The 27,812-nt window shown below is 37.1% G+C and overlaps 1 protein-coding gene across 5 annotated transcripts in view; it reads left to right on the top strand.

Moving 5' to 3' along the window:
* CDH18 (cadherin 18) overlaps positions 1–27,812 on the top strand; it is a 624,577-nt gene that overhangs the window by 582,868 nt on the left and 13,897 nt on the right. For all 5 annotated transcript variants that reach the window (XM_081131289.1, XM_081131291.1, XM_081131293.1 and 2 more), the window contains 3 exons: positions 5,555–5,691; positions 14,999–15,120; positions 20,504–20,621. In XM_081131289.1, coding sequence (XP_080987415.1) covers positions 5,555–5,691; positions 14,999–15,120; positions 20,504–20,621 — 377 coding nt within the window. The remainder of the gene's footprint in view (positions 1–5,554; positions 5,692–14,998; positions 15,121–20,503; positions 20,622–27,812) is intronic.

The raw sequence follows: 27,812 nt of genomic DNA, 5'->3' as shown, positions 1-27,812 counted from the left end.
TACATTTTTTAATGAATCTGAGCTGTACTGCAGGTGTGTTTTGGTTGGTTGGTTGGTTGGTTGGTTGGTTGGTTGGTTGGTTGGTTGGTTGGTTTTTTTGTTGTTGTTAAAGACAAAGCCACACAGCTAAAGTATCCCACAGGGTGTATATTGATTAAACTTGATCCTACCTATTAGTCAAGGTCAGTCAAAGCTACAAAACCAGCTGTTTGGGAGGCAAACTCTCAAATAAATCTGCTTTACCACTCACATTCTGTGTCTGCAAGTATCTCAAGTGTGACATCTGGGAGAAATTGCCTATACTTGAAGCCAACTGACTTTTCTCTAAGTAAGTCACTGTAAGATTTTCATTACATAAGTTTTCAATTAATTTCTTATGGTGAAATGGACAAACTATAATCAAAATAAGTGCTACTGAGGAGTGAAATTTTGTTATTGAAATGAAAAAGAACTGTTCCAATGCACTTTAACATGCCTAAAATTTTCTTGAATCTGTGCCTACATAATAAAAGGGGAATTGAGTGCCAAATGATGAACTGGGTAATTGGTTTAAAGTAGCTTCTCTGGAAGAAAATACTTGAATAAAGGTAATCACTATTTCCTTCACAAACAGAGCGACTGTTTGCTATTGTCATAATTTGTTTCCCTATTTGTTGGCCCATATATTCTAATTTGAATAATGAATTTTCATCTTATTTCAATATAATGCATTTTCTTTTCAATTTTCTCACTGAATTATTATGAGCATATTTATTCTCTGGGCATCACTCGTATTAGTTTGCAAATACTTTATTTTTCTTTTTCCTTACTTGTTTCCCCAACTAAATAGATATCCAAATAATTCTCAGGTTTTGCAGTTTCTTCTCTTTTTAATGTTATTTTTAGTTCCTGTACTCCCTCAAATAAATATTTTTGAATAAATATATAAAGCTTCAAATATTGTCTACTGTTTCGAAAAGGAGCTTATAGATATTATGTAATAGACCTAGATTTATATTTCAATCTCTTGCACTAACTAGCTCCTTAATGTTGGATAACATTCTCCATCGCTCCGTGCCTCAGTTTTCTCCTCTGTGAAAAGGGGCTGTAAATAATAGTGATCTCATGCAGTTGTTTTCAGTATGTAACGAACTAAAATCCAGAAAACACTTAAAGCGTGATGCAGTACATTGTAAGTGCTCCATAAATGTTAGCTTTTATTACCTCTTACCAGATTGTTTTTATAAGTGACTCATATATGTATATTAGTATTTTCTCCCAGTCTCACATATCACCCCTATATAGTTTGTATTAAGGGGGAGAATAGAATTTGAAGAATATGTATAAAAGTCTTGTTCAGTTATATATAGTCTAGCTTCACTGGTTTATTTTTGAAAACTATGTACTAGAATATAAAAAAATTCTCAAAACTTGAAATTTTTAGGTTCTACCATTAATCCCAATTTAGAACCTATGTCTTCTAGGGAAATGGTTACTAGATATTATACTTGTTGGATGTTTTTCAAAATATCAAATTAATATTATCATCTGCAAACGAACTAAATATATATAAGCCTATAAAGTACTAAGATGCCATGTTTACTTTTTGAAGGTTCGCAGAAGGAAAGAAATAGATTTTATTGTAAAAATTATTTGAAAGTTACCTACTGAGAATATTTTCATCTATCTTTTATTGTTTGACGAACAGCTTAATTGAGCCATGCTACTTATTTATTTTAAATAGTTAGCATTAAACTATCCTACATTTAATCTCCTCAGATAGTTTTGAAGAGTCTCTTTTTTCTAACATTTCTGTTTCCTTTTTTGAGTTTTTATTTCTATGGCTAGGCAGAAATCCAAAGGTAGTCAAGCAGAACTATTTAGTTCTTCTTGAGTTGAAATTCAGTTGCAACTCCATGAATAAGACCCTTTGGATCGGATCACAGCTGATATCTAGCCCTTACGTTGTAGATTTCGCCAGGGGGTTAGGTTGCAAAGAAAATTTAAAATGAAATGACTTGAGTCAGAGGACACATGCGTAGCATTATACCTACCATGTAAAAAAATATTTAAACATAGGTTTTCTTCTTTAAATTCAAATAAAAACATATTTGTTCTAAAAGCATTTAACCACTAATACTAGCCCTTATATCAGAAAGCTCTGTGTGGAAGAGATGGGGGTTACTCTGGTAAAGAAACTGCACATTTTCAGATTCTTAATTTAGCTGACAAACAGAGGGACAGACTGACAGCGCCGAATTGATCAGATTTCTAAAGCGGAGCATATTCTGCCATATTTCATAGGGGTGTCTTGATAGAAACATAATCTGGAGTTTTGCTGATAGTTGCTGCAGGAAGCTTTGAGTTTGAATAATGTTTCAATTTCAGGTTCAACTTTTGGATACAGAAGCTGTTGTTCTCTGGAAGGCCCCCAAATGGAAAGTTTCTCAAAGACAGGTTAATAGTAACTTTAGATTTTAGTGGGATGCTCTTTGGTCTTAATCTGCATGGTAATATTAGTATCTTCTGCCAGGTTTGGGCATGTGTATCCACAGGTAGTCTAAGGTTTTACACCTTAGCAATATGTTCTGTGTATTTTGTTAACATATTATGCCTATGAGAGGCACGGGGTTGTGTCCCAATTATACTCTGTTCCATAAAGTAAGATGAATTTTGTGATATTGCCACCCCCCACAATTACCTATTCAGTATACTTACCCAACTTCTGAGATGTTCCCCATGCTAAAATGGAAGTGCCTCTTGCTTTCAATAGAAATCTTTATATCTGTGCTCCGGAGCCTAATCCTACTACACACCTTTTTAGATATTTCACTCTTTCAAAATAATAATTCCCTTCAAGAAAGACAGTGCTTAATATTTTCCTTAACAGAAAAAAAATAAATAATCTGTTGAACTCAATCTCTGATGACATAAGTCATCATTTTTCTGCTCTCTATTTCAGGTAATGATGTCAAACAAGGTGTCACACTCATGGGCTCCATATATTCACAATTCAATACCCTCTTGAATCCACTGTAATAAAACTCCCATCCTTCCACATCGTGTGGACACTTTTCTTCTCATGGCCATCCTGCCAAATCCAACCAACCTTGACTCACCTCACTCAACTTCACAGAATTCACGGTAGCTGCCCCCTTACCCCTCTGCTCCCCTGCTTGCTCTGTGGCCTCGCCTCTCCCAGTTTTCTCTCCCTTTGGGCTGTTTTCTCTCCCTTTACTTGCACTTCCTTTTACACAGATGCTGGGCAGCTTCAGACCCAAAAGGTTGGGTGCTCAGTGCTCAATCTTTCCCTTCCTTCATTCTTACAGTTCTCTCCCAGATGAGATTACTCTGTGCCCTTCACCTTAAATTTAGGCTGATATATCTCACATTTATATTTCCTGTTCAGAAAACATGATTGAATGCCACACCCACGCCTAATTCTCTGCTTTTCATTACGCACGCTTATCTAATTGACATCTAAGGCATAATGGGTCAACATGACTGATTTCTCCCAAATTATTTTTCTCCCAAAGAGAGCTTTTCCCCTACATCTTCATCCAGCTCAGTGAATGGGCTTAACAACTACATGGTAGACCAAACACATGCACACAACAGGCACACACACACTGAATTATTTGTGATTTCTACCCTTTACTGATGCCACTTCAACAAAAAGTTCTATAGGTTGTATTTGATAGATAGCATTATTATATACACTGGTTTCCATTTCCTTCTTTTTCCCCACATTTGTCCAAAATAACGTAATTTCTGCCCTAGCCGGTTTTGCTCAGTGGTTAGAGCATCGGCCTGCAGACTGAAGGGTCCCAGGTTTGATCCCGGCCAAGGGCACGTACCTCAGTTGCAGGCTGATCTCCATCCCCTGGCTGGGTTGAGGTGTGTGCGGGAGGCAACCAATCGATGTATCTCTCCCTCCCTCCCTCCCTCCCTCCCTCCCTCCCTCCCTCCCTCCCTCCCTCCCTCCCTCCCTCCCTCCCTCCCTCCCTCCCTCCCTCCCTTCCACTCTCTCTGAAAAGCAATAGGAAAAATATCCTCAGGTGAAGATTAAAACAAAAAAAACAAAATAGCATAATTTCTATTCTGAATTGTTTCTGCATTTCTACAGTCCAAGTTGTAAAGCAGTCACTGTGATATTTATGATATTCCCATAACATAAATATCGTGTTAGGGGAACGCCATCGCTTTTTTAAACAGGTAAAAATGCCTTCCCACGCACTGTAGGGCTTTCTCAGACCACCACCTGCCCGTCAACCTCACGCGGTCCACTGGCTGTATTGAAACATGCTTTTGTTTTTAAAGCAAGTCAAGCTTTTTCTTTGCATTTTTGTTTTCTACATTCAAATATTCTCCCCCTGGCACTTTTCACATAATAGTTCACTTTTTCCTTCAGGACGAGATAAAATGTTACTTAAGCCCAGACTTAGAAACAGGGCAGACGTATTAGAGATTCAAGGAGAGAAGACTTTTCTTCTCTCCTTGTGGTTTGGAACATTTCTAGGACATATGATTGTTTACTATATTATTTATTCATATTTATGTTACTTAACTATTGCTGAATAATGTTAAACCCCAAAACTCAGGGCTAAAGAAGAAAGTGATTTATATCCAACGTGTGTGCGCCTGCAAGTTAGCTGAGTGTCAGCTGGCCTCGGGTGGCGTTTGTTCGCTGCCTCTGTTTCTCCCTGGTGCGTCCCATCAGGCGTCTGCCCGTTTACCAGGTAGTTCTGAGGCAGGCTGGGCATCCTGAACGGGGACAGCTCTGCCCACGGGCCTCATCTTCCTGCTGGGACCAGTGGACTAGCTGTGGCATGTGCTTATGGCAGTAGGAGAGCATAAGAGGAGACATACAAAGTCTCATGAAACCCACACCCAAGCAGATGTAGGACCGTTGCTTTCAGATCGTCCTATTACCAGAGCAGGCAGAAGCCACCCCTGATGCGGGAGAGCCCTGCCACATTGCATGAGCCCGAGAAGGAAGAGCTGTGGCCAGTAATGCAACCTCCCTCCAATGTATTTCATTTCTCACCCTGTGACTAAAAAAGCATGCTAGGTGATGGACATGCAATGGTGATTAATTGAAATGTTTTGTGTTTCATTTTATATTCATCTTCAAACCTCCAGCTATAGTGAAACTCTAATATAAATTAGTCTCTGACATCTTCTATCCTAAAAGTTTATACATGTAGCAACAAGAAATTTTATTATGCATTTAATTTTTCTTCCAATGTACTATAGATTTCCCAGATTTCTCCCTTATTAATTACTGTATTTCTATTATCTACTATTCTATTCATGGAATTTGGTAGTTTTCTGTTTTTTTAAATTAGTAATTCAACTAATCATAGCATTAAGGACAAACTGAGATAAAGAAAAATAATAGATGTCAGTCCTATGCAAATATGAAGTTGCCAGTCAGATCTTATGAGCCAAATATATAATTTAAATATATATTTAAATATTTGAATATATTTAATTTAATTTCCCCATTGCTTCAGTTTTGTATTTTTTATATTATAACATCAAGTAAAAAATATGTATCTGTCTTCTTATTTAGATACTTCATTGACTACAATGCTGAAGATGACAGATTTTTCAATATTGATGCCAACACTGGATCTATTAAGACTACAAAGGTTCTTGATAGAGAAGAAACTCCGTGGTACAACATCACAGTTGCTGCTTCAGAAAATGGTAAATTTGACTTTGTGTATCATAGGAAAAGATGTCACTTGTACATGAAGATTCATACTGAGATTTTCTCATAAGCAGGTCTCTTACCATTTTTATTTTTTATGCCAGGATCTAAGAGAGTGCACAGAATGTATCAGATACAGTTTTACTCATTGACAGACACAGTGAATAAATCATATATATTTTCCTTTACTTTAATCCTGGCATAGTGGTGAAAAATTGACATCATGGACACTTACTCCTCATGCCTGAGTCAAAGTATTTGGTTCTCCTACTTGGGACACTTCCTCCGTCATGTACTTATGCCTTCCCTGAAACTAAGTTATCTAGGGGCTGCAAGAATGGTACTTCACTTACAACAGTTTAGAAGAAAAAGAAACAAATTGGTCATTGTTCTTCTTTTTTTTTTAATATATCTTTATTGAGAGGAAAGGAGAGGGAGAGAGAGAGAGATAGAAACATCAATGATGAGAGAGTCATTGATCGAGCCCTTAACCCGGGCATGTGCCCTGACCGGGAATCGAACCCCAGTTTCCTGGATCCTAGATCAACGCTCAACCGTTGAGCCACACCCTGCCAGGCGGTCATTGTTCTTGAATAATTTCATCCATGTAACTCCATCCTCAAGCTTCGATTAACATCTAGAAAACTTACAGTAAAATAATAACTTTTGGAATTTCAACAGGCAGGCCTACCCCCTCTTTGAAAGTATATGAGATATAGCTGAGGAAGACTCTTGTTCCTTTCCATTCAGAATAATGCACTGTGGTTAACTCCTAAGTTCAGAAAAAAGGAAAAACCCCACAGACATAAATATCAATAATTATCTGTGAGTTTAAAAAGTTGTATATGACTGTGTTCAAATGAAATTAGGATAAAACTAAGAAAATGGATCTACTATCATAACAATAGTCTTTCTGTACATATTAAGCGATAAACCAAAGTCTAGATTACCCCAAGTCTAGAACTGTTTGCAGAAATTATGTATGCATTTAGAAAAGATTTCTATGTACTCATGATAGAACTATACACATATTAAAAATTAACTTCACATTAGAAAAATGTGCTATGGAACATGAAATTATGCTCTCTTTTTCCTTTGCCCTCAGAGGGTACATGTGCCCCATCCTAGGAAGCCACTAATTAGATTCTGTTTCTCTAGATCAGCAGTTTTCAGCCTTTTTCATCTCACAGCCCACGTCAACTAGTTACTAAAATTCTGCAGCACACCAAAAAATATATTGCATTTTTTGCCAATCTGACAGGAAAAAAAAAAAAAGGGCATAATTTTTATTCATTCACACCAGAAGGCCATTGTGTTGACTGTTGTCATTTTTCTATTTGACAATCTAAGGGAAAATAGATCAGTGCCCCTGACTAAATAGTCAGGTATTACATGTTTTAAAATTTTTTTGGCACACCAGTTGAAAATCACTGCTCTAGATGTTTTAGGCTGTTCAGGCTACTATAACAAAATAATATACGCTAGGTTCTTTAAATGACAGATACTTATTTCTAACAGTTCTGGAGGCTGGGAAGGCCAAGATCAAGATGCTGTCACATGCAGTGTCTGGTGGGTGTCCCTGTTTATCCATGGCTGCCTTCTAGTGGTATCCTCACAAGGCAAAAGAGCAAGGAAGTTGTCTGAGGTCTCTACTATAAGAGCATTAAACTCATTAATGAGGCCTCTACCCATATTACCTAATCACTTTTCAAAGGCACCACCTCCTAATACCATCAATTGGGGATTAGGTGTCAACATATGAATTTTTAGGGGACATAAACATGCAGAATAAAGCAATACATTTACCTGTTATTGGCATTTCATATAAAAGAATTATATCATATGTGGTCCTTTGTTATTACTGGCTTATTTCACTTAGCATAAAGTTTTCAAAGTTCATCCACATCATAACATGTGCTATTAATTCATTCTTTCTTATTGCTAAAAAAAATTTTTTCCATTGTATAGATATATCACCTTTTATTTATCCATTCATCACTTAGTAGCCATTTGGGTTGTTTCCACCTTTTGCTTAATATGATTAATATTGCTATGACTATTAATGAGAAAGTTTTTGTATAGACATGTCTTAAATTCTCTTGGGACTATATCTAGGAGTGAGATATGGGAATTATATTTAACTATCTGATGAACTCAGCTACCAGTCTGTTTTCCAAAGTGGCCATATTTTCATTCCCAACAGCAAAATAGGAGTTCAATTTCTCTATATTGTTACCAATATTTATTATTATGTAGCTTTTTTAATTATAATCATTCTAGTGGGTGTGGGTGATAGCTCATTGTGGCTTATACACTTTTATAATGTCCTTTGGGACAAATCTATAATTGTACTATGTTAGTCTTTTTATTCTACCTTTCATGTTTTGCCTCTGCAATATTAGCTTGAGTGGCTTCCATTTAGATTTTTTTTCCAACATAATATTTCTTTTGAAAATAAACATTCACTAATTACTTTTAAATGAGTGTTATAAAGCATACATGAGTGGGTTCAATTATGATCTTTTGGTTAATTTTCATTTTCAAAATAATCACAATAGGTATAGAATTGCATGTTTTACATCACCTGAGAACAATTCAGTGACTGTTTAATGCTAAGAGCTCATTAAAAATTAGTTGAGCCCGGCTGGTGTGGCTCAGCTGTTGAGCATCAACCTATGATCCAGGGGAACGGGGTTCGATTCTGGGTCAGGGCACGTGCCCAGGTTTCGGACTCAATCCCCAGTCGGGGGCATGCAGGAGGCAGCCAATCAATGACTCTCATCACTGATGTTTCTCTCTCTCTCCCTCCCTCTCTCTTCCTCTCTCTGAAATCAATAGACATATTTTTTTAATTAGTTGAAAATATAAAGGAATAAATGGATTAATCCAAGAAGAGGCGATGGAAATATTATAAAGAGCAAAATGATTGCACAGTTCTTTTGGAACAGGCTCCATGAGAAGGGAGAATTCTTGAAGAGGATGCTTGTGTTTGTCAGAAACAATGGGAACTTATTATATAATAACTTCAAGTCCGACACCAGTAGTGTTTTGATCAGAAACCATACTTGAGATTGCTCTGAATCTCACCTCAGTCCAAATAATACTTACATCAAGTAGAAACTAATTTATGATTATATATAAGTTCATGTATATCATGAAAATTGTATTATGTGCAATCATTACTAAAGAAAATGCTCATTTTTACTGAAGTAATGCCTTAAATATGTACTTACTAAGGTGTTTTGTTGTTTTTTGTTTGTTTGTTTTAGCTGTTTGCTGGTACATACCTACTAAGTAAAAGAGTATAGTAAATTGTAATATCCTGAATTTTATAGATGGTAATAAAGCCTTAGAGGCAGCTCAGTGAGCAATACTAAATGTAATTTAATCCTAATCATAAACAAGTATATAGAATGAGCCGTAGTTAAGATTTTATAGCCGCATTGTGCGAGACTGTGTTTAGAAAACAGCACACTTATGCACTGATAACTTGGCCTAAGTGCCTGTTAAATATCGTTGAAGTCTCTTCGATGTACAATTGTTTTTAAATTTCAGCCTCAACATCAGCCACATTATCAATGTCTTTGCTAGTGTATTCTGTTTTGGAAGCTCATTTGAAAGGCAGCTTTAGGTTCACAGCACAGTTGAGGGGAAGGTACAGAGATTTCCCACACACCCTCTGCCCCTACGCAGCTTAGCATCCTCTGCTGTCAGTATCCCCCAGCAGGAGGGCGCATTTGTTAAAACTGATACACCTACATGGACACATCATAATCCCCCAAAGTCTATAGTTTAACTTAGTGTTAACCCTTGCTATTCTGTGAGTTTGGACACATGTATAATATAATGGCATTTATTCATCATCATAGTACCACGCAGGGTATTTTCACTGCACTAGAAATCCTCTGTGCTCTGCCTATTAGTCTCTCTCTACCCCAACCCCAGGTAACCACTGAGCTTTTTATTGGTCTCATAATTTTGCCTTTTACAGATCATATAGTTGGAAACATATAGTATGTAGCCTTTACAAATTGAATAGTTTTACTTAGTTATATACATTTAAGGTTCCTCCATGTCTTTTCATGGCTCGATAGCTTAATTCTTCTTAGCACTCAACAATATTCCCAAGCCTGATGTACCAGTTGATTCATTTACCTACTGAAGGACATTTTGGTAACTTCCAAGTTTGGGCATTGATGAATAAAGCTGCAGTAAACATCCATGGGTAGGTTGTTTTGTGGAAAGAAGCATCAGACTCCTTTGTACGCAGGAATACAATTGCTCGGTTATACAGGCAGAGTGTGTTCAGCTCTGTACGCAACAGACAGTCTTCCAAAGTGGCTTTTTCCTTTTGCATTCCCACCAGCAATGAATGGGGGTTCCTGTTGCTCTGTACTCTTGCCAGCATTTGGTCTTGTCAGTGTTGTTGAAAACAGGGGACTCTAATAGGGGCCAGTCTAATGAGTATGGAGTGGTATCTTCTGGTTTTAATTTGCGTGTCCCTTATGATGTGCATGTGGAAGATGTCTCAGTGTGCTTATTTGTCATCTCTGTTTTCTTTGGGGAGACCCACTCACATTGGAGAGAACAATTTCCTCTGTCCGGTGGTTTATCAATTTAAATGTTAATTTTACTCAAAAAGACCCTCTCGGAAACACAGAGAATAATGTTTCACCCAATATCTGGGCACCTCCGCATTGGAAACTGGCTTTGACCCAGTATCCCAGGTTTAATCAGGCTGCCTAGGTGACGCCCATGCACGCTCAAGTCTGAGGACCACTGACCTATGTGATGATCATGTCAGTGAAGTGCACGAACCATAGTTTCTGATCACGATATGGCCTGTGCATTGCTCTATTGAGTGCTAATCCGGGCATGCATGTGCGCACGCAGACTTGTCCCGACTGCCTCAGAGGGGGACCCCGCAGAGGACGTTTGTGGCTTTCATTCTAAGGCTTGGCCCTCTCGATCTTCAGCTTAATCTTCTGAAAAACGTATATCACATCGTAGTCACGGGTCCTCAAACAGGCTGCGTTGTCTCGGTAATTTTGTAACCCTTTCCTCTCTCAATGCCCTCTGCTCATTTTCTGCTTTACAAGCAGCGCTTTACTTTTAAGAACTATTTCAAATCTCACAACATCCGTGAAACCTTTCTCAACTTCTCAGGCAAGTTTTACCACGCCTTTCCTTCTACCCTCTAAGCATATGCATGCCTTAAATTCAGCTCTTACCTCTTATTCGTCTTGAGTATAGTACCTATTGCATTTTAGTGTAATATTTTCCATCTCTACTAGATTGTGGGCCTCTCAAGTCTAGGGATCAGGTCTGTTTCATCTTTGGTTAATCCTAGAATTCCCAAATATTTAGCAATTTTCCTGACACACAAAACTTGGTTAAGGAAATTTTGTCACATACATGAATATCCCTTGCCCCTCATTTCTTCACCTTAACTGCCCAACAAATGTATCACTCACTCCGCAATTCAGTGATCACAAAGCTGAGTATTTCCCGTTTCCTTCAAACATCCTATTTCTTCTCGTTCTGTGCACTGTGAGAACTTATTCCACCTGATCAATACACCACATCGAGACTGTATTATATGTTGCTTGCATGGCAGTTGTGTTTCCAAAGGGGCCAAAGTCCAGAGATGGCACGTTTTTTGTACATCTAATGAGTCTGAAAGACACTGCTGTCACCAGAGGTCACAAATTACACAACTTCATGTAACTTCATGTTGTTGCTTTGATATGAATATTTGCCTCAGCTCTGTTTCATTTTTACTTTATTCAGATTATACACATCCCTTAGTCCAGACACCAACGTTTTTATATTCTTTATTAGTTGAATGTTGCTCGGGTGTGCTTTTCAATCCTCAGGCAAACATATTCAAAGATTAGGATCCACAAATTTCAAATTTAGTCCAGTTATTAACTTCAGGTGATGGAAAGCAAATTTAGATTTTATGAACTCATTCTTTGTTGCCTTTTAAACTGAGACTCATTTTTGTTCGCGGCTGCGTCTAGCAATACAAAACCTTGTTACTGAAGAGTGGGTGGTATCAAGTCCCTTTAGCTTCAGTGCGTTATTTTGCTGTTGTGAGTGCGCCTATTTTGTTATATGAAAGTTGTCTTCCACGAATTTGTTCCTATTAGCAATTTCCCTTAGCAGACAAAGCATCCTCATTGGCACTTTTCCCTTAGCACACAAAGAAATGGGTATTGCTTTAAGCGTGATCAAGAGTAATAAAATAAAATACTTTTCTGACATATTTTTATGCATGTGTGTCAGGGCATTAGTTACCTAGTTCCATGAAACAGATTACTAAGAAATATTCGAAACTAATTTAATTTGTTCTAAGGTAAAATGAATTTATTGGCCCAGGCACCAGTCAAGTTCGCATGTAGATTAGGATTTAGACTCACTTGGATCAGATCTCCAGCTCCAGTTCTCTGTGACTTTTCCTTTTCTGCATTTCTGTTGATCTTGTCTTTTCCTTTAGTGCTGCTACATTATAGTAACACACAAATACTTTGTTAATTTGTAATATATTAACAGGATGAGTGCCACCTTAAAGTGGGGTAAACTCATTCATAACCAAGGCGAGAGAAATTGTTGTTTTGAATAACCGTTATAAATGTTACTCCAGCCCTGGCTGGGTTCCTCGGTGGTTAGAGTGTCCGCCCTCGGACCAAGGGGTCTCAGGTTCGAATCCCTGGGCAAGGGCATGAACCTGGAGGAGGCAACCATGAGAGAGACACAGGATGTTTCCCTCTCTCCCTCCCTCTCTCTCTCTCCCTCTCCCCACCCCCTCCTTCCCTTCCACTCTCTCTGAAGACCAATGGGGAAAAAAAATATATCCTCAGGTGAAGATTAACAACAACAAAAAGTGTTACTCCAATTAGGTCATTTTAAAATTTTCATTCACTGTCTTTAAAAATTGTACTTAATTCATGAAATGTGCCTACAGTTGGATTAATTATTATGGCAAAAGGTACGTGTTTATCCACATTGGCTCAAGATCATCAAGGCCCGTATTTCACTTTTACCTGCCCTCAATAGCCTTCCAGCCTCTCGGGTCCTGCACACGGGAGAAGGGCGGTGAGGCCATTGCAATACCTGCTCATTCTGTCCTTTGTTGTCATTTAGTTATTTACATAATACGCCAGTACATTTGAGGGCTTGCTAATTGCGCTCTGCCAATCTCAGTATAAAATTCTGTAAGAATTAGAACAAAACACCTTGAATAACTGAAGCAATTATATATAGCGCTGCTAGAGATTTATTTTATAGTTTTCCTCCCTCCTCAGATTTTCAACACCTCTCCCAATGTCCTTACATGCCACAGATAACCCTGCTTCTCTAATGACTTATAAAATAAGAGAAATCCGAAAAGGGTTTCCACAGGTTTCTGCCATCGCGTCCGCCAGTCTAATTAGTCTGCGCTTTAATCTGCAGGAGTCCGCCTGCCCTCAGGCCGCTGTGGGTAAATTCCCCAGGCCACGTTTCTGACCACTTCCCGGTGTGCCCTGAGTCCTGCCCTTTCTTGCTCGCTCAGAGACACTGCACTGTCAGTCGTTTTTCTCTTTCCTGCATCTTCATTTCCCCATCTGATCCATAATCCCCTTATAAGTAGGTTTTAATTCCTATCTGAAAACAAAATTAACTCTTGCCAACAAAAACTGAAAATTTGTCTTCAGTGTTTCCCTCCCGATACAATTCTGTTATTGTATTCCCTTTACCAAAAACTCCTTGGGGGAGTGGCTTATACAGTCATACGCAGCTTAATGATGGGGATCAATTCTGAGAAATTCGTCCTTCGGCAATTTTGTGTGCACAGAACTGAATAAACACCTTTGTGTGAACATCGTAGAGTGTAGGTACACAAACCCGGATGGTACAGCCTGTAGCTACCTGGGCTATGTGGTCTAGCCCATTGCTCTGTAGGGGAGGGAAAATAAATGTTTTCTCTGTACTTTTATGTTCTTGGCTTGGACATCCCTGCAATAAAAGACTAATAGGAAAAAAGCAAGCAGATGTTTAATAACACATGTACCTTCTGTATAGATGGGAGAGAAGAGACCCAGGAAAACTGAGTGACTCACCGAAATGGCTGAAGCCACCACCTTAAATACCATTTTCAGCTGAAGATAAAAATTATTGGGAGTGGGGGAAGTCAGTTTTGGGTAGTTTCCAGGGAAAGCACACTGAAGGAGGGTAAGGTTGATGCAGATTTTAGTAGTGGTCATCTGCACTGATAAGAGTTCCTAGAGATAAGGTCATCATTCCCCACCCCTCCTCCTCTAATAGCAAGGGAGATGCTCTTATGAGTGGAGATTTCCCTTACAAATGTTAATGTCTCTCACGAAAGGTAGCATCTACTTGGTTTTCAGATCTTCTCCCATGTCGGCTGTTTCTTAAAATTTACCCACCAAAAAAAAAAATAATATTTTTTTATGCTAAATAGACATAATGTCAGCTGAAAATTTATCTGCCCTTACAGCCCTTGGGCTGCAAATGTGTCCAGCATCTTAGTGTACCAATACTATATTCAGTGGTAGCACTGTGGTATTTGTGTAATACATGGTGCCACATTAGGGCAACTATGAAGTCACTAGGCAGTAGACGTTTTCAGCTCCATAATGAACTTATGGAATCAGAATTAACAAACTCACTGAAAAATGGGAAGACTGTGTTTAAGGCATATTTTAAACTACTAACTATAATATTTTGATATCTACCAGAGTTTTATGTGAATTTATGCTAAGTTCTATTTAAATTATTCTTGATGTTCCCCAAGTGGGACTTGACATTACACACTGCGTATGTTCCTCCATAAGAAGGAAATGATCCTTTGTGTAGAGAACTTTACTTTCTATTTTCTCCAAATTTATTTAGATTTGAAACCTTGAACTTCTTAAAAATTGTGCGACTTTTTTTTTTTTACCAACTGCTGTGCTTTTCTTAGATTAATGATGAAGCGGATTGTTCATCCCTCAGACTCCGACAGCATACAATGAATTCTGACAACTTTCTCCCACTCCAGTTCTGAATAACATGTAATTTCCTTGATATGACAAAAAGTACCATTTTAGCATTCATGTCATGCCTTGGTGTTCATTTTTCATTTTTCTGTAAGTTAATGAGTTTAGCAAAGAGTGCCATCATAAAGTTGTCTTTTGCCAAAAGTCCTGCTGCAGCATATGGAGCTAGTGGTGACAAGCTGCACTATTAAGGAGATTTGTTTTAAACCAAGCCTCCAAAGTGTGCATGGAAATACTAAATACATCCTTGTGTGTTTTGCAGACAATCCTGGTTTGCTGAGCCATGTCACAGTGGGTATTAGAGTTCTGGATGTCAATGACAATCCACCTGAACTTGCCAGGGAATATGATATTGTTGTCTGTGAAAATTCGAAGCCTGGTCAGGTAAGTGAATTGTCTTCCTCTCATTTGAATGTGTGTGTGTGTGTGTGTGTGTGTGTGTGTGTGAAGCAGTTCTATTTTTTTTCTTTTTCTTTTTTTATTGAATTTCTTGGTTCATAAAATTATATAGGTTTCAGGTATATATTTCTGTAATACATCATCTGTATATTGTATTGTGTGTTTGCCACCCCAAGCCTTAGGTATACTTGTTAGGTATATCATTGCACTCAGTGAAAATAATTTTATAAAGCTTTACTTTAAGTACCAAATAGATTTTTTGAGAATCATAGAAAATAAATTTTCTCCAGATCCCAACTGTAATTCAGAAACTAAGTCATTCATGCATGCATTCATTATGCCAGTACAATTATATTGAATGCTTTGTGTATAGCCCTGTAGTAAATGAGCAGGAAACTGAACTTCTCGGTGCTAATGAAGCTTTGAGACTAGATTGGGGAGAATGGACTGGTGTATCTATTTTGGAGGGCCTGAGGGAGCGACATGAGTAACCATTGTGCGATACTGGTACAAATAGATGATTAGGTTTTAACAATGTGAAGAGTGTGCCCCTGTTAAGGAGACGGGAAAGCAAAGCAGGGAGAGAACTTTAAAACAGGACATGAGTCTGGGTGTATCTTGGCGCCTAGTGAAAGGAGTGTCGCAGTTCTGAAGGAAGGCCAGGTGGCTGAGGCACATCAAAGAAGTGGAAGCTTGGGAAGGGAAGTGCACTTATTTCTCTCCTCTGCTATATAACTAATTACGAAACCTGACACAAGGGTCCAGGGCCGCCTGTCACTACTTGAGCCAGAGTAAGCAGAGACAAGGTTGAATCATATGTGAGCATTTATTCCATTATTGCCGCAAAATGGGAGAGCAGTCAGTCATCCTGGAAAATCTGCTCTGACTCCCCTCGCCAGTTGGCTGATTATATACCAGGGAGGGAGAGGAAAACTACAAGCAGCTGCGAGCTACAAGTGTAACAGAGAAAGGGGAGGGGAGGAGAGAGTCTGCAGTCCGGCCTTCAGGTGCTCAAAGTCCAATAACGAGGTGGCTGATCTTCTATGATGTTACAAACCGCTCAGCCCACTCCTGGGACCAAAGAGTGGTCAGCATTCCTGAGGCAAACTCCTGGAGGGGATCAGGGCTGGGCACAGCAACCAAATCAAAGTGTATCCTGTCCTTTGTTTGTTCTCAAAATGTGTTTCTTTTCTGAGTAATGGACCCAGCAAGGCACCTTATCTTTTTACAGCCTTGTTTCATCCCCCAGTTTCCCAGGGTCTGTAAGAAAGCTTCTTATCTGTAGTTAGTAAGGTGAATGTTTATTAAACACCTGTGGCTCTATTCTTATTACGTGCCCTTCCCCACTATCAATTACACAAATTTAGCAGCTCGAAACACATCTTTAGCATCTCATAGTTTCCATAGGTCAGCTATGTTGTCATAGCTCAGCTGGGTCTTTGCAGAGCTCCCCCAAGACTGTATAATCAAGGTATCAATCAGGGCCGTGTGTTTACCTGGGGCTTGGAGACCTCTTTTAAGCTTACAAGGTTGTTGGCAAAATTTAGTCACTTTCAGCTGCAGACCCTAGAGTTTCTTTCCAATATGGACACTTACTTCACCAAACAAGTAAGAAATATCTCCCTGGTGAGACACTGCTAGCAAACAGCTTTATATAATGTAATCAGATGCATGATGTATTGACATTTTTGGCATATTCTGTTGGTCAGGAGCAAGACACGGGTTGCCTCCACACTTAAGAGGAAGAGACATCAAGTCATGCATTCCATAAGAACCACCTTAACGTGTGTCTGTCACGGGTGAATCTAGAGATGTGAAAATGGTATAGGCCCAGCAGAGTCAGATAGTTCCTTTCATTGTCATTGGTTTACCCGAATGAAGATATCATCCAAAACCACTTTAAATCATTTAGAAGCTTGTGATGAAATTATAATCCTGAGAAACGTTGTCTTATGTGTTTGTGTATGAGAAACATTCAGTAGTGGCTTTCTAGAGTAATCATTGCTTATGTGTTTTAAACACCCCCAGGAGAGGTATTTATGTATATGTAAATAAAGGGCTCTGCTACATAAAGTTTTCTCAAATTTATTCGTCCACAAGACAATTAGAATAAGAACAAAGTTGATGAAAATTATGTTTTAAAGTATTTGCAAGTTATATGTTTTAGTCTGTTATCAATATGTTAAGATTATCACTCCAGGCACTTAAGAATTTTCCTGTATTACCATTTTAAAAGCAGCAGAGAATTTTATGGTACAGATATATATTGATTACTTACCAAATCCTATTTTAATTATGTCAGAAATGGATGCCTACATGCTAAAAATTACTTTCTTAACATGCATTATAAAATTACAATTAATGAGAAAAATCTTCAAAATTAAAATAAAAATTTAGATTTAAAAAATACAGCAACTTAATATGGGATTTCAGTTCTTTGTAGTGACAGTAGATTAGACATGGATGAAGGGGAAATGAGTGAATCAAAAAATAGGTGAAAATAAAATATCAAAAAGACAAAAATAAAATATAAGTAAAAATATGAAAGACATGGGACATGCAGTTCTAACATACAAGTTATTCAATTATCAGAGGTATATTAAGGAAGAAAATAGAGCAGAAGTAGTATTTGAGGAGATCATATTTGAATTTTTTTTATATTAATGGCAGTCATTTTGTAAAATATTTAATAAGAGTAGAGAAAAACAGGCGTGGCTCAGGTGTTGAACATCTACCTAGGAACCAAGAGGTCATGGTTCAGTTCCTGGTCAGGGCACATGCCCAGGTTGAAGGCTTGATCCCCAGTAGGGGGCGTGCAGGAGGCAGCTGATCATTGATGTTTCTCTCTCATCCATGTTTCTATCTCTCTCTCCCTCTCCCTTTCTCTGTCTCTAAAAATCAATATTAACATATTTAAAAAAAAGAATAGAGAAAAACAAAAGGAAAATACTAAACTATTGACTACAAGATAACTTCATCTAGGTGCTTTGAAATAAAATCAGAAAATTAAAATAGTAAGAGAAAAATCAATACTTTTAGAAAAAAATAAATTTAGTGCTAGGCAAAGATTTCTTAGACATAACACCAAAATCTGTCCATTAAAAAAATGATAAATTAAACTTGATCAAAAACAAAAACATTTCGTTTTATGAAATGCCCTGTTAAGAAAACAATACAAGCCACAGAGTGAGAGAAGATATTTGCAAACCATAGCCACCTTTGTTAGGTGAAATCACTGAAGCATGTGGGCACATGATACCTAGCCCTTACCCTTGGATCAGTCGATGCTTCTGTTGATGTGAACATTGGCTCCAAAATCTAAAATGTTAGTTTCAGTTGTCTGGATTGAACTCTCTTCATATTGGCCTGTAACTTTGTCTCATTTTGTTGACCCCTCATATGTCCACTTCTTGCTCATGTGAACTTTTCTTCAGGCATTCTCTAGTTCATGCTGTCCCCTTAATGCCACATTGCTAGCCCATTGGCCATTTAAGCTCTGTTGTGCTTCTAAGAAATTATTTTTGTGACATCGACAATTGCTTTCTTTATCTTAAAATGAATAAAATTATCAAAATTTCAGGGCCCTCCCCAAACTGAGATTCTGAGTATGCAACTAGATAAATCTCAAATTCCTTTAAATGTGTCACCTAATTCTCCTCACGTGAAAAGCCAATTCATGTTTCTTTGTTTTTTTTAGAGAGGACTAATTAGTGAAAATCATTTTCTTTCTTTTGTGGGTCCAATGAACCATTTATATAATAATTTTCTTTTATTCATATAACTGTTACTGTTTTAGAGAGTAATTGCTAGACTTAGCATGCCTAAGTACTAATGTGTTTTGATTAAGTTATGTGATTACTTTTTACTGTTTAAAAACTTCATTTATATTTAGCATCATTACTGTCTTTTATTATTGTATGATGTTAGCTGTCACTGTAAGTTAATTGAATTCTTTATGTTGCTCAACATTGATTGCCAACTCTTTCACCCAAGTGAATTTAGACTTGTCATTCAGACAAGTCTAAAAACATCATTTTTAAAGTATTGTTTATTACACTTGTGTTTAAACTATTCCTTGCCAACCTGTGTGGTCAATTGTACAATTAACACTAATTACAGGGGAAAATGGTCTATTATTTAATTTTGCAGTCTTCGGTTTATTTAACCCTACATTTGTAGCATTTCTGGAGAAATGTGTGTATTTTGACACAGTTGGAATGGAGAAGTCTGTTTAAATAATGATTTGTGAACCAGCGTTTTGAAGCATATTTGCATCGCCCAGCTATCTGACACTTGCTTTTAGAATTATAGACATTTCTATTATGGATGCCAGGCATCTAAATATAACAGCAGGTGGCTGTGGCAAAGAGACTGTTCTTTTATGAAAGCAGAGGTTTAAACCACATAACAGCAGAGATCAGGATGACTCAGGTATTAATATAAACTGCTACAATATATTGCTCTGAGTTAACACCTTGCTGACCTATTTCGAGCCAGAACTCGCCTCTGCGGCCAGCTACACAGCTACTTTTCTGCACTTGAATACTTGTGACTGGTCAGAAAGGTGTTTAAAATTTCTTAAATTAATATAAGTATAGGCACGAGGTAACTCGTGACTGGTGTAATGGCTATGGCTATTGAAATTTACTTTCAGCTTTTAGGCCCCCTGAATATGTTATTTACATATGCCAACATTCTCTGCTTCTTAATGTGCACAGAGTCCAAATTTTGGAATTGTTCCCTCTCACTAGAGATGAGAAATATTCCATAAAGCTCTGAGTGGTCTGGTTTTGCCTCTGCCACCATTTTGCTATTTAGATTTGACGCACATCGCACTACTTTGGGGACTCAGTTTCCTCATCTCTAAAATCCAGGGACTGGACCATGATCTCAAATGTTTCCTGAAACATTTAGAAAAAAAATAAGACTCTCCTGTTTTTGCATTTACTGATTGAGATTAACATATATTGCAAGACCGTTCTATACCATCACTGGGATATTTATATTTGTACAAACAAATTCTTCATGTCTCTCCAAACAGATGTTCATACAAAATAGTAAAACTAATTGGCCCCAAGGTACTGCGGGTGATAAAGGAAAAAGAAGAAAGAAAAAGGAATGTTTGTGCCAGACTAGAAAATAAAGTGTAAATGCTTATAAGTTGTGCCATAATATGTTTCCTGAAATCAATGCAAATAAGAGCAAGTTAATTGGTACTTTTACTAGATGAATGTGAAAACACTCAAGGTGGAACAAGAGGTCTTTTAAAAATCCTTTTGTGTTAACAACTGAAAATGTTGTAATATAATTAAAATCCAGGGAATAAGCCAAGTTAAATTCACTATATAGTGTTTGCTTTTTCCTTTAGGTTATTCATACCATCAGTGCTACTGATAAAGATGACTTTGCCAATGGGCCAAGGTTTAACTTCTTTCTTGATGAACACCTGTCTATAAACCCAAACTTCACCCTGAAGGACAACGAAGGTGAACACAAGTGCATTTATATTTTTTATCTGTATAGTATCAGTTTTGACTTGACATGGAATAGGCCTGAACAGTTTTGCTATTTTCTCTCATGCCCATGAACAGCTTGCAAATCAGCTTTTAAAGTCAGCTCGATGTTAATATGTTGTGATCTGTGAATAGCTTATATTTAAAATTGAACCATATGTACAAATAACTTTCATTGAATTTATTCAGAAGCATCCCTTTAAACAAGAAATGCACATGTACTGTGCTCTTGGGCGCATTGTAAGAGAAATCTTAGCTGACAAACTTGTTTATGAGAGCTGCTGCAACTGCTAGGGGTGGGAAATTTGTAAATTAGGAAAAATGAAAATAGTGTCCTAGGGACAGTTAAGAAAGGAAATGCAATGTTTGAAATCACCTTGCATTAGTGAGGCTGCCAAGACATGCTGTACAAATTATATTTCCTCTTGTTGTTGTGAATATTGTTCAAAATATGGGTAGACAAATATGCCTAATTGCAGAGTATCGTGGAAATTTTTGAATTATTTTTGTTTAATCTTCTGTGTTGTGTTGGGGGGAAAAGAACACCATAATTTAGTAATCAGAGAAGATTCATCATGGTTTAGATCCCTATTTGGTGGATTTCCCCAGACTGCGTAAAAGTTACTCTTCCTTGCATAGGGAAAACATTAGGTCATTCAATATGCACAACATTCTGATTCACATCAACTTTCTTGTCCCCCAGATTGTCTCTGATCACGTTTATCTGAATATGCTGTTACTTGGGGTTTCACAGTTGCCTCAGAATCACAGGAAAGAAACGAAGGCATATATGTTTCTGAATAAACGTTTAATTCCCTGTCTGTACTCTCCATGGGGAAGCATTTTCAAACACAAGATAAAATAATATCACGGTAAATGACAATACACCAGAACGTTTTTCCTGTTATCTCTAAGCTTCTTTAAATTACCCCAACAAGGATACCAAATTGTGCATGTGTCCATAACAAGGTTTATATGAAAATTCAAAGCTTGTTTGTTTCTCTCATTTTAACTAACCCTGTGGTCAGTACTACTGATAGCAATACAAATTGTATTTAACTGACAAATTGTATTTAATTGATTATTGTACTGTATTTACATTTGAAATCCCATCCTACAATGCCAAATATATTTAGTGTAATTAACCACACTAAATATGTAAATAATCAATTTGAATTTCCCCATATTGTAAATAATTGCATGATTTGGGTAGCATTCAACTTTCTGTCTTAGGATATTGAGATCATGTCTAGATACCCATATTTATATTTCAGCGGGAACTGTTGTTGAAACCCACATTAGTGACTAAAGTCCTTCCTACTACATTAGTATATCTGGAATTTGTGAATTTAATCAATGAGTGTCTACAAGAGGTCTTAATACAATGATTTGACAATATCATCAATGCTAGAAACTCACATTTAAATATATAACCAATTTTATATATTTAAAAATACATAAAAATTTAAAAAGTGTTTATAATACTGATGTAAATGTTTTAACATTTATTTTAACCATACATATGAATGCTGGAATCAGCTACACAATCTCAAGCATGAGAGAACTATGGATAATTGTGCAGCCCAAGTGTCCATCAGTAGATGAATGGAGAAAAAACCTGTGGTACATTTACATAATGCGATACTACTCAGCAATAAAAACAAAAGGAAATCTTACCTTTTGTGACAGCATGGGTGGACCTGGAGATCATTGTTCCAAGTGAAATAAGGCACTCAGAGAAAGACAAGTAGCATATGATTTCACTCACATGTGGAATCTAGTGAACAAAATAAACTACTAACAAACAAAATAGAAACCGACTTAGAGACTGACAGCTGCCAGAGGAGAGGGGGTTTGCAGGGCTGGGTGAAAAAGGCGAAGGGATTAAGCAAAAAAAAAAAACAAAACAAAAAAACCTCATAGACACAGACAATAGTGTGGTGATTACCAGAGAATTAAGGGGTGGGGAGAGGTAGAAGAGGGTACAGGGGGATAAATGGTGATGGAAGGAGACTTGACTTAGGGTGGTGAACACACAGGGCAATATACAGATGATGAATCATAGAATTTTACACCTATATAATTTTGTTAACCAATGTTACCCCAATAAATTCAATAAAAAATAAAAAAGTATATAGGACTACAAGAGAAATATGTAGTAACTTAGTTTTATATACATACTATATATAATACTCAGAAATTAAAATTTAAAATATAATTATATATACACTTTTGTGAATATATAATGTGTATACAAATTATATCTATAATAATGTAGTTATTGAATAGGTAGAAAAGTATATAGAAATATATAGAGAAATATATAAAGATGCAGTCATATATATATATAAAGCTATATAGATATACATTTCTATCCATAGCTTTTAATTGTACATAAACATGTATATATAAATATATAATGCATATATATACATATATATGCATATGTATAGGCACACATACAATCAAATACAGAGAGGGAGAAATAAAAAAAAATGATAGACAGCATTACCTCTAGACTGGACAAAAAGGCAGATTTAACAAGTCAAATGTAAAATTTATTCGTACAGACAAAATTCAGGTGGATCAAAATAAAGAAAAGTTATCAAAACACTTAGATCAGCTGTATAAAATATCTGAAAGAATTAAGAAGAAATCAAAGCTAAAAGCAATATATGTAGATAAAATCTCAGTTTTTCAAATTTGGAAATATATGGACCCTCACGATAAAAATAAACACTAAAAGCTAAGCACAAAATTGCATCTGTATTTGGATATGTCATTTTTAAACCTCAAAGATAGAGGGAAAAAGTTAACTATCAAAAAGTAAAGGCAAAGTGCTTTAAAAAAGCCACACACACAAAAAAAATATTATTGTCAGTTAACTCTGACTCTAATCGATAAGGTGACAGGTTTTTGTCTTTGGTTTTCATAGTGGTTCTGGAGAGGCGAGACTGGGACTAACGGTCGTATTTCATTAGTCTCGTAATTTTTAGTTGGATGTCATACAGTGTGGAAACCCAGAGGAGTCTCAAATGACAATATATTTCCTCTGAGAACAGTCGTCATTTTCTATGATAAGCAGTGAAAGAGGGAGATCATTACTTTAATGCGATCCGCACTGAGCTAAGCGAAGGCAAATTTGCAGTTTCCTTTAGGTTCCGTCTGTTTCAGGCGTGTGGGTGTTTCTGGCAGGGCCCTCTAGGGCTTTCAGTGGGGCGCCTGCTTGTGCACCAGGCCATTCACCCTGCCCCTAACTCCAGTCATTGCTCAACTAGAGATGGCAACACACACACACACACACACACACCACACACACACACACACACACACACACACACACCACACACACACACACACACACACACACACACACACACACACACACACACACACACATGGCCATTCACCTTGCCCCTAACTCCAATCATTCCTCAACAAGAGATGGCAAAACAAACACACACACACACAAAACAAGCAAAAATAACCTCCTTTGTTTTCCAGGGCTTTCCAGCTTAGGGTTTTAGCCTCCTGCTAAACTTCCACTTTAAACTTTCAATTGAACCAATGTCCTTTGGGAAAACCAGCCATGTGGTTGAGACCCCCCCTCAATTTCCAAATTAATTACAGACCCTAAAGACTTCTATAAAATTCCAGTTTCCCTGCCTCCAGGTTGGAATTCCAGCCTCCTGTCAGTTCCTAGTGTAAGAAGCAGGTACTTTGTCATCAGCAGTTCACCTCTGCACGCCTTTGCCCCCTGGAGTCCACTCCCTCGAGTTGTCCTGCTTTAGCAGTCCTCTCGTGCCATTAAGAAGAATTTCTTGAATGATCCAGCCTTTTCTCTTTTTATCAGTGGGAGTATTGGTCAATCAAAAACTGTTTTACTCGGGCCCACATTTTATAAAGCACGAGTCATTTGGGAACAGTCTCATTCAATAGTTGGGGTAGAAACTGGGCTTGGAAGAAAGGACACTGTTCAATAATAATCTAATTGTCATCGAGGTGCTGGCTGCCTAGATGTTTGCTGACACGCAACAGATATTTGTTCTTTTTTCTTTCTTTTTTCTTTTTTTTTCTTTTTTCTTTTTTAAAAATATGTTTGTTGGATAATGACTTCAACTTTATCATTAACTAATATATTGACAATGAAACCAGTTTATTTAAAATTAAAAACCAGGTTCAGAAGATGCTTTTTAAGTTGCATTACTCTAAAACAACAACAAAAGCATAAAATGTTTCCTGATTAAAATGTAGTTTTTCCTGCTATCCCCTACTCTTTAAATTGTGATAAGTAAGCTTTTGACGTTAGCATCAAAAAATCCACTGTATAATTTTGACTTCTTAACCAAATGCCTATAGCAAATGGGCTGCAGCCATGTCACAAAGTCTGTGAATAGAGGCTTACACCAGGAGTCTGTGCACACAATTACTTTGTTGATTCATTTTGTCATATAAAAATATAACCTAATCCCCCAATATCAAATCATTAGTCTACAGAGTAAGTCTGTTTTGCTTCATGATCTTTTATGCTGCCTCTTAAGGCTAGGTTTTATTTGAGGCAAGGAGTTTCGCTAGTCTAATTCCTAGGCTTAATACCAATTGTCAAGTGCATTTATAAATCTCACAGACTTTAGTTGGGGGAAAAAGTAATTTATAATTGTTATACACTTGTTTCTCAGCTTCCAGGGTTCTAAAGAGCACTTAACATGCCTTTCGAATTTGAAAATCCTTACTATAATTGTGTTGATAATTTACTATCAAGGACATCTACTACTCATATTTACCTGTTTCCTTCTTATATGTGCTTTCTATTTTTGTAGACACTTGCATTTTTAAAAAATAAATGAATCCAAATAACACATTATTTTAAAAATAATGAAAGAACTGCACTAAAAATTACCATTTTAAACATATTAAACACAAGGTTTTGTAGACTGTCCTTTTCGCCTTGTAGCAACATTTTGAAGATTTTGTTTAGTTTTATTGCCTTTTATTATTTTTTGCAATATTTCTACTTCTAAAAATGAGGTCATATTATTTATAAATCTTTTATGGCTTTTAGCAAAACACTTAAATAGAAAAATACTGCCTTTCCTTATGGCTATATGAGTTTAGTGAGAGAATATCTAAATTTGAGTTTACATTGCATTGAGTTTAAGATAAGGACCATTTTCAACTTTGATCATGTTTAAAATGTTTCTTTTGGTGTCTTTTCTTTCAAATTTCAGTTCATTTGTAGTGAAATGCTATTATTTAGTTTGATATATATATACCGAATACCACGGGAGATTTTAGGGTTTATTTTATACTTCTTTAGCATTGTCAGATTTGTGGTAGTCAATATTCCTATAGTTTATTTCTGTCTTTCAAACCACAACTCACAGCTGGTGGTGTAATTTCTCTACAGAGCACAACCATTTAAAATTCTGTTTTTATCCACAGGGTTTTAAAAGACCATTTAGCGGTTCATTCGTTCCTAAATAAAATAGCACCACAGCCTGTCCTGAGAATATAGCTGCACATGAAGCCTCAGACGTCCTCTAGTGGATGTGGGAGCAGCTGTGCCTGCGGAGTCGCTCCCCTAGGGGCGGGATGAGGCTGATCTTGTTCTGCTAGAGTCTCCTTTCTCCTCCCAGTCAGATCTCACTCAGTCCTCACCCACAGCATTGGTCCGGTCACACCTGAGGGAACCACAGTATCCTTCATGCAAGGTAGAACCCAAAGCTTCACTAGACACAGGCAGTCTGTATGCAGCCTTGACCCTGAAATGGGGAAGTGTGACTTGCAAGTGTAGTGATTTGATTTGTTTTAGAGGGCCTGTTCCTCTAGAGAAATATATATATATGCTTTTCTTATCTCATTTATTTTAATCTCTGCTGATTTATTTTTTCACTTTTATATATCTTTTGCAAATGGGTTTGCCAGCCCATACCTCCTCCCAGATTCTTATATTATAGTCCTACTCACAGTGACAAGAAGAAGACAGCTGACTCATTCTCACTAAGAAAACAATAAGATTATAAAAACAAAATTAAAATAGGACTAATTTTACCAGTTTTTGCCACTTTGTTTTGCTTTCCCTCTTATTATATACTTTTGCCTTAATTCCTTCCTTGCTCAGAACCTGGTAGATGATAATGCTGCCTGAGTGCAGGAGTCATCTACTCCACCCGGTGCCTTCAGGCAGGGGGACTTGAAGCAAAAATAGACTGTGTGTTCTAAAGCTCTCTAAGGACTTATCCTTATAATTTCCTTCAGTGTTTATAAATTTAGAGACTCCAAACAGAAATTCTTCTACTTTGGCTCATCTATTCCCTACTAAAAATAGTAGAATTTGGTAAAATTATGTGAAAAATAATAGGTAAGGGCCCGGCCAGGTATGGCTCAGCAGTTGAGCATTGACCTGGGATCCAGGAGATCACCGTTCGATCACCGTCAGGGCACATGCCCAGGTTGCGGGCTCTATCCCCAGTCGCAGGCAGCTGATCGATGATTCTCTCTCATTATTGATGTTTCTCTCTCTCTCTCCCTCTCACTCCCTCTCTCTGAAATCAATAAAAATATTTAAAAAATAAAATAATAGGTAAGGGCTTCTCTTTCCCTTTTTTTGTTTTTTGTAAACTGCTGTTTTTATCTCTACTTTAAAATTACATTATTGTGTTATATTTACGAATCATTTTGAATTTGGAAAATGGGTAGTAATAGATTGATTACTAACCTCCTCTGAGAGCATAGCCTAAGTTTCTCTATCTATTTGGTGAAATTAAGATGGTTATAACTATTTTATCCACATTATTTCTGAATCTGAAAGCAGAAACCTGAGACAATGGATGGTTGTGTTTATCTGGGATTTAAAAATTACCAAGAAGGAGTGTGGCAGATGGTCAAAGGAATGACATTCCAGGTGCAAATAAGAACCTAATGGCATATTGGATCAGACATTTGTCGTTTGGCAGAAACACAAGTGAGGCCAGGAGGATATTTACAAATGTAAATGAACAGGAGGATCAAGAGTCTAAAAAATGAGATTAGGTCAATTCTAAGATTAAAAGAAAGGAAGTCAGGAAACATAAGAGAGAATAAACCTTCATTAGGAACATGAGGAGGCCTTGCTGCTGAAGTGCTACAAGATATATTAGTTCATTTTGGTTTAATTTCTTAATA

Source organism: Miniopterus schreibersii (genome assembly GCF_964146895.1).
Source record: "Miniopterus schreibersii genome assembly, chromosome: 3".
Taxonomy (NCBI): domain Eukaryota; kingdom Metazoa; phylum Chordata; class Mammalia; order Chiroptera; family Miniopteridae; genus Miniopterus; species Miniopterus schreibersii.
This window is presented reverse-complemented; position numbering and strand designations above follow the sequence as displayed.